Consider the following 8848-nt stretch of genomic DNA (forward strand, 5'->3'; position numbering starts at 1 on the left):
ATACTGTACAATATCCAGAGATACAGACTGGACCCTCACTCCATATATTGTAAAATATACAACACATTGCTACTTATTCCATGGATCTGGTTCTATTTCACATGACCCAGGAAAGTAGATTATTGAAGCAATCAGTGTTTTTTCACCATTAGTGAATCACATTTCAGATTTCTTTGAACAATCACAGGTTACACTTCACTATTTTCGAATTGTGCTTTTGCTATTATCAACTTACCCGTTGAGCATTGAATTCAGGCAGCATCACACAGGTAGCCCCCACCCAGAGAGGGCACAGTAGTTTATTGAGAACTCCATGGAGGTGGTGTAGTGGCAGCACATGCAGAATCACATCGTCCCTGCTCCATTCCCACTGCTTCACCAGGCTGGTCACCTGCAGAGAGAAAGAGTTAGTGCTCCACAACACACAATACAACACGTGTACACAATGTATGGAATACCGGCTTGTGGACACAGCATCTGTAATACTAGCTCATGTACACAGCATTTATTTAGAGATACAGCACCGAAACAGGCCCTTCGGCCCACCGAGTCAGTGCCGACCAACAACCATCCATTTATTCTAATCCGATACTAATCCCATATTCCTACAATATTCCCACCTGTCCCTATATTCCCCTACCACCTACCTCTACTAGGGGCAATTTATAATGGCCAATTTACCTATCAAGTGCAAGTCTTTGGTGGTGGGAGGAAATCGGAGCACCCTGCGAAAACCCACGCAGACACAGGGAGAACTTGCAAACTCCATACAGGCAGTACCCAGAATTGAACCCGGGTCGCTGGAGCTGTGAGGCTGCGGTGCTAACCACTGCGCCACTGTGCCGCTAGCTTATGTACATAGCATCAGTAATACTAGCTCATGTACACAGCATCTGTAATACTAGCTCCTGTACACAGCATCTGTAATATTAGCTCATGTACACAGCATCTGTAATACTAGCTTATGTACACATCGTCTGTAATACTAGCTCATGTACACAGCGTCTGTAATACTAGCTCATGTACACAGCGTCTGTAATACTAGCTCATGTACACAGCGTCTGTAATACTGGCTCATGCACACAGCATCTGTAATACTGGCTCATGTACACAGCATCTGTAATACTGGCTCATGTACACAGCATCTGTAATACTAGCTCATGTACACATCGTCTGTAATACTAGCTCATGTACACAGCGTCTGTAATACTAGCTCATGTACACAGCGTCTGTAATACTGGCTCATGTACACAGCGTCTGTAATACTAGCTCATGTACACAGCGTCTGTAATACTAGCTCATGTACACAGCATCTGTAATACTAGCTCATGTACACAGCATCTGTAATACTAGCTCATGTACACATCGTCTGTAATACTAGCTCATGTACACATCGTCTGTAATACTAGCTCATGTACACAGCATCTGTAATACTGGCTCATGTACACATCGTCTGTAATACTAGCTCATGTACACAGCATCTGTAATACTAGCTCATGTACACATCGTCTGTAATACTAGCTCATGTACACATCGTCTGTAATACTAGCTCATGTACACAGCATCTGTAATACTGGCTCATGCACACAGCATCTGTAATACTGGCTCATGCACACAGCATCTGTAATACTAGCTCATGTACACAGCGTCTGTAATACTAGCTCATGTACACAGCGTCTGTAATACTAGCTCATGTACACAGCGTCTGTAATACTAGCTCATGTACACAGCGTCTGTAATACTAGCTCATGTACACAGCGTCTGTAATACTAGCTCATGTACACAGCGTCTGTAATACTAGCTCATGTACACATCGTCTGTAATACTAGCTCATGTACACAGCGTCTGTAATACTAGCTTATGTACACAGCGACTGTAATACTGGCTCATGCACACAGCATCTGTAATACTGGCTCATGTACACAGCATCTGTAATACTGGCTCATGCACACAGCATCTGTAATACTAGCTCATGTACACATCGTCTGTAATACTAGCTCATGTACACATCGTCTGTAATACTAGCTCATGGACACAGCATCTGTAATACTGGCTCATGTACACAGCATCTGTAATACTGGCTCATGCACACAGCATCTGTAATACTAGCTCATGTACACAGCGTCTGTAATACTAGCTCATGTACACAGCGTCTGTAATACTAGCTCATGTACACAGCGTCTGTAATACTAGCTCATGTACACAGCATCTGTAATACTAGCTTATGTACACAGCGACTGTAATACTGGCTCATGTACACAGCATCTGTAATACTAGCTTATGTACACAGCGACTGTAATACTGGCTCATGTACACAGCGTCTGTAATACTGGCTCATGTACACAGCATCTGTAATACTAGCTCATGTACACAGCATCTGTAATACTAGCTTATGTACACAGCGACTGTAATACTGGCTCATGTACACAACGTCTGTAATAGCAGCTTGTTTACAAGGCGCCTGTAATACTGGCTTGTGTACACAGTGCCTCTAATAGCGGCTAGTGTACACGGCGTCAGTAATGGCGGCTCATGTGCACGGCGTCTGTAATAGCGGCTCGTTTACAAGGCGCCTGTAATACCGGCTCGTGTACACAGCGCCTGTAATACCGGCTCGTGTACACAGTGCCTGTAATACCGGCTCGTGTACACAGCGCCTGTAATACCGGCTCGTGTACACAGCGCCTGTAATACTGGCTCGTGTACACAGCTTCTGTAATAGTGGCTCGTGTACACAGTGCCTGTAAAGCCGGCTCGTGTACACAGCGCCTGTAATACCACCTTGTGTACACAGCTTCTGTAATACCGGCTCGTGTACACAGCGCCTGTAATACCGGCTCGTGTACACAGCGCCTGTAATACCACCTTGTGTACACAGCTTCTGTAATAGTGGCTCATGTACACAGTGCATGTAATGCCGGCTTGTGTACACAGTTCATATTCAACTGTGATATCTCTATAAAATATGCAACGTGTTTCTGTCGACTCTATCAGCAGTTACGTGTGCAATCAGGTTCTGTTAGGGATCCGTGCTGTGATTATTCAGCTGGAACATTGCTTTCCGGAGCATGGTTAATGTTGTGAATATTAATGAGACCCCCGGGGTTAACCTGACAGTAACTGTCTGATCTGCTCTCAACATGATCAGTCAGATAGTCACTTGGTTATCACCTCACTTCAGACAATACACAGCACAAATGTAAGAAAGCTCATAACCTTTTAAACTTAAAAACATAATCGGCACAAAGATTCACACCTTCCTCTCTGGACTGGAGGGTCTGACTGATGTAATACACTGAAGCTGTGGCACAGCCAGTAGCTACAAAGGCAGTAAAAAGATGGGAAAATTCACAATATCACGAACATTGGAGGACCTGCAGACTTTTTGACACACAACCAGAAGCTGGAACAGTTTGATATTTCGGCATTGGTAGTGGTTTGATACAACATGGAACGTAAGTTACCCAGCAGGCAAGATGTTATGGTTGGTAGTTGTAATGTGATCTTTATACTCACTGCTCGGGAGAAAAGGCAATGCTAGCACCCAACATATTCAAATGGCAGTCCACCACTGTCATCTCTCAGGGCAAAACTGGGAACAGTTAACTTGTGGAATACGTTGATTTCACAGGCAAACTTCAATTCTTACTACACTTGCAGATTCTGCACTTGGATAGTTGGGGCTAAACCTTACCTGGGACTCTGACCGTGCAGACCCCTTAAACTTTGTAACGAGTCATCAGAACATACTGAAAATGTGTGACAGCAGCTCCACACATGGAACACTGTAAATTCCCCAATCTGAGCAGCAGCAATCGGAGATATTCCAGCAAACATGGGTGCTCACAGAAGACACCCTGCCAATGACTGATGTCTGTGCCTTCGGGGCACTGAAGATGGAAAATCATGGCAACTGCATCTGCGACTCCTCACTTTTCACACAAACAGTAGTAGAAACCTGGAACTCTCTTCCCCCAAAAGCTGTGAATACTGGGGTAAACTGAAATTTTTAACACTGAGATTTTTATTAAGTAAGGATATCAAGGAGTATGGACCACAGGCAGGTAAATAGAATTGTTGTACAGATAAACCAAAATCAAACTGAATAACCAAACAGGCTCGAGGGCTGAATAGCCTCCTCCTGTTCCTATAGTCCTGAGCTGCACACCCTGCAGGCCTTACTCACACCATCAATGTGCATCAAAAAGATCAGCCCTTTAGAACAATGAACACCCAGAAAGGAGTTACAGGCTGGAATCCAATCGAGGGGTTCAGGGGGTTTTCATATAGAATAACAGATACCCGGGAGAGAGTTACAGACTAAAATTTAATGGAGGTGTTCTGGGGTTTATATATAGAATAACAGATATCCAGGATTGAGTTACAGGTTGGAATCCAATCGAGGGGTTCAGGGGGTTTCAATATTGAATAAAAGATACCCAGAGTGAGTTACAGACTGGAATCTAATCGAGGCGTTTGCAGGGTATATATATAAAAAATAACAGATACCCAGGAGTGAGATACAGGCCGGAATCTAATCCAGCAGTTCAGGTGGTTTATATACAGAATAACAGATACCCGAGAATGATTTACAGGCTGGAATCTAATCGAGGGATCAGGGGGTTTATCTATAGAATAACAGATACCGGGGACTGGGTTACAGACCGGAATTTAAACAAGGAGTTTGGGTGGTTTATGGAGAGAATAACAGATACCTGGGAGAGAGTTACAGGCTGGAATCTAATCGAGGGGTTCGGGAAGTTTGTATATAGAATAACAGATACCCGGGAGAAAGTCATGGAGTTATACAGCCTTCGGCCCACTGTCCACACCGGCCATCAAACTGATCTATTCTAATCCCATTTTCCAGCACTTGGCCTGTAGCCTTGTATGCTATGACATCTCAAGTGCTTATCTAAATACTACTTAAATGTTGTGAGAGTTCCTGCCTCTACCAGCCCTTCAATCAGTGCATTCCAGATTCCAACCACCCTCTGAATGAAAACATTTTTCCTCAAATCCCCTCTAAACCTCCTGCCCCTTACCTTAAATCTATGCCCCCTGGTTATTGACACCTCCACTAAGGGAAAAATTTTCTTCCTACCTAACCTGTCAATGCCCCTCATAATTTTGTACACCTCAATCAGGTCCCCCTTCAGCCTCCTCTGCTCTAAGGAAAACAACCCTAAACTTTTCAGTCTCTCTTCATAGCTGAAATGCTCCAGCCCAGGCAACATCCTGGTGAATCTCCTCTGCATCCTCTCCAGTGCAATCACATCCTTCCCATAGTGTGACAACCAGAACTCTACACAGTACTCCAGCTGCATCCTAACTAGCGTTTTATACTGCTTACATTCTATGCCTCAGCTAATAAAGGCAAGTATTCCATATTAAAGGCCTGCTTGGGTCTGCAAAAAAAATCCCAACCCAAGCCCGACAGAACCACATCCGACCCGAGCCGGCCCGAGTCCTTCCATTTTTTCCCGCGTCAACCCAACCATCAGTTAACTTACCTTCCATTTTTCACTTTGTTGCTGATCTGCACAAGGTTAAAACAACTGTTACAAAACCACCTTTCCAGTCCAAAAATTAAATTAACAGTGGAGCCACTTACCAGTGATAGAGCGGGTCTGACCCGGCTCAACCCGAGTCCGAATGCCGGACCTGGAAGTGCAACCCGACCCGAACCTGAATCCAACACATGTCATCGGGTCCTGTCGGGTTCATGTTGGGTAGCAGGCCTTTATTCCATATGCCTTCCTAACCACCTTATCTACCTGTGCTGCTGCCTTCAGTGATCTATGGACAAATACACCAAGGTCCCTCTGACCCTCTGTACTTCCTAGGGTCCTACCATCCATTGTATATTCCCTTGCCTTGTTAGTCCTCCCAAAATGCATCATCTCTCATTTCTCAGGATTAAATTCCATTTGCCACTGCTCCGCCCATCTTACCAGCCTAACTATATCGTCCTGTAATCTAAGGCTTTCCTCCTATTTACGACACCAATTTTCCTGTCATTTGAGAACTTACTGATCATATATACCTCCTATATTCACGTCTAAATCATTAATGTACACTACAAACAGCAAGGGTCCCAGCACCGATCCCTGTGGTACCCCACTGGTCACAGGCTTCCACTTGCAAAAACAACCCTCGACCATCACCCTCTGCCTCCTGCCACTAAGCCAATTTTGGATCCAATTTGCCAAAATGCCCTGGATCCCATGGGCTCTTACCTTCTTAACCAATCTCCCATGTGGGATCTTATCAAAAGCCTTATTGAAGTCCATGTAGACTACATCAACTGCCTTTACCCTCATCTACACATCTAGTCACCTCATCGAGAAATTCAATCAAGTTAGTTAGACACGATCTCCCCCTGACAAAGCCAAGCTGACTATCCCTGATTAATCCCTGCCGCTCCAAGTGGAGATTAATCCTGTCCCTCAGAATTTTTCCCAACAGTTTCCCTGCCACTGATGTTGGAATCACCGGCCTGTAATTACCTGTATTATCCCTGCTACCCTTCTTGAATAATGGTACCACATTCGTTGTCCTCCTGTCCTCTGGTACCTCTCTTGTGGCCAGAGAGGATTTGAAAATTTGTGTCAGAGCCCCTGCAAACTCCTCCCTTGCCTCACATAACAGCCTGGGATACATCTCGTCTGGGCTTGGGGATTTATCCACTTTTAAGCCCGCTAAAACAGCTAATTGTTCCTCCCTTTCAATGCTAATATGTTCAAGTATATCACAATCCCCCTCCCTGATCTCTACACCTACATCGTCCTTCTCCATAGTGAACACAGATGAAAAGTAATCATTTAAAACCTCACCTACGTCCTCAGGCTCCACACACAGATTGCCACTTTGGTTCCTAATGGGCCCTACCCATTCCCTGGTTATCCTCTTGCCCTTAATATACTTATAAAACGCCTTGGGATTTTCTTTTATCTTGCCTGCCAGTGTTTTTTCATGTCCCTCTTCGCTCTCCGAACTACTGGAATCTAATTGAGGGATCGAGTGGTTTATATATCAAATAACAGACACCCGGGAGTGAGATACAGATTAGCCCCAATAATTACAGGGAGGATGCACGAGAGGCCGAAAATGGTCAGTGAACCCGGCAAAGCAGGGAATGTGGGGATACTGCCAAAGTTAATCGCAGGACCTCATTTACATTTTTTCTTCTGTTTTCAGACCAGTAGCTGGCCAAATTGACAGCCTGGCTCCCTTGGGGATGGACCTGGCAATCAAAGGGATGGGGTGATGAGGACATTGGGACTTGGGAGGTGATGGAGTGCATTGCCAATCATGGTATGGGGAAGAGAGAGGTTGCAGTCAGCAAAGAGGAGGCCTCCTGGCTCCCAAGGAGTGCAACGAAGGAGCCGGCAGCTCACACCTCCCTTTCACTGCAGGGTTTCCCATATCTGGGAACTCCACTCAGTAACTTTAACATTTAAATCAGGCTCCCAATTGCACTGTGAGGGCCCAATTTAAATATGTTAATGAGGTTCCCTGCCTCTCCATGGCAGGACAATTGGAGGCCTTAGAGCTCAGTGCCGTGAAATCGGTAACAGCTGTGTACGCAGAGAGTTGAGGTCATGTTTGGATTAATATCGCAGCCAGTGATTCATATTTGAACACATCTCCGGGTACCCAGCTCAAGAGCAACACAAACTGAGCTCAGACAATGGATTGCAGAAGGAGGGAGGTCACCTGACTGCGCAGTATGCCATGGGTGGTGAAGACTCCTTTGGGACGCCCTGTTGTCCCGCTTGTGTACAGTATCATGGCTCCTCTGTCCCTCCAGTCTGTGACAACATAACCAGCATCTGCCACGGGAGCATCAGCACATCGCTCCGGTTGTCCATTATCAGGGGAAGATTCTTGGGACAGACTGTAACTTGGTAATATCAGGCATTTCACACCCAGTCTGTCAGCGACTGGTGTCACAAGCTCGACATAATTCTTCTCCACAATAATTAAAGTGCTCTGAGAATCCTGAACAACATACTCGAGCTCTGGAGCTGGATGATTCCTGCATAGGGGCACTACCACACCACCACTCATCCAAGAGGCCCACTGGCCAACAACATACGAGACATCATTAGGACACAGGATTGAAATTCGTTGCTCCTTGATGTCGCCATCCGAACATCCCAATGCACTTTGAATCTTCCTTGAAATGCCCAGACTGAATCTATACAGGTCTCTGTATGTGTAAAGTCCATGATCATCTACAATTGCAAGTCTGTCTGCAAAGTTTCCAGCTCTGGTGAAGACCTGGTCCGTTCTTGTGAATAAGGATGTTGTTGTATTCAGGTTCTTCCATAGGCTTCTATGGGTCTTTACACGCCTGACAGCACAAATATGTTGGCCCCAGTAACGGGCACAGTGATGAAAAACTGATCCAGCAGCACGACTCAGGAAACTGGACAGCATTTTATAATCTTCAGCTGTCTGTTCAGTTGTCTTGGATGAGCTGCCCTTTCTGCTGATTTAGAGAAAAGGCAACAGTCAGATTTACAAGAAGACCAGTGAATAGCAACTTGAATCTGTTTGTGCACCTCTGGGCTCTGAGCCGATATCTACTCAAAAGGGATGAGGATCACACTTCTTTTGGGAACTGGACAGTGCAGTGGGTCTGGAGCTGGACGGTGCAGTGGGTTTGGGGGAGGGGCTCGGGGGGGGGCAGGGGGATTTCGGGGGGCAGGGGGATTTCGTGGGGGGGGGGGGGCAGGGGGATTTCGTGGATACCCTCCCCCCTCCTCTCTCACCCCCTACCCCTGTCTCTTCCCCTCTCCTCTCTCACCCCCTCCCCCCGTCTCTTCCCCTCTCCTCTCTC

General features: G+C 45.8%; 1 protein-coding gene across 3 annotated transcripts in view; it reads right to left on the reverse strand.

The window, feature by feature from the left end:
• The window catches only part of acsf3 (acyl-CoA synthetase family member 3), a 197530-nt gene extending 189035 nt beyond the window's left edge, over positions 1 to 8495 (reverse strand). For all 3 annotated transcript variants that reach the window (XR_010976640.1, XM_068048961.1, XM_068048960.1), the window contains exons 1-2: positions 7715 to 8495; positions 236 to 386 (exon numbers count right to left, since the gene is read on the reverse strand). Coding sequence is in view for 2 of the 3 variants with exons in the window: in XM_068048961.1 (XP_067905062.1) it covers positions 236 to 386; positions 7715 to 8445 (882 nt within the window). In the remaining variant the exon portion in view is untranslated. The remainder of the gene's footprint in view (positions 1 to 235; positions 387 to 7714) is intronic.
• Between the last annotated feature and the right edge of the window lie 353 nt (positions 8496 to 8848).

Source organism: Heterodontus francisci, chromosome 17 (genome assembly GCF_036365525.1).
Source record: "Heterodontus francisci isolate sHetFra1 chromosome 17, sHetFra1.hap1, whole genome shotgun sequence".
Taxonomy (NCBI): Eukaryota; Metazoa; Chordata; class Chondrichthyes; order Heterodontiformes; family Heterodontidae; genus Heterodontus; species Heterodontus francisci.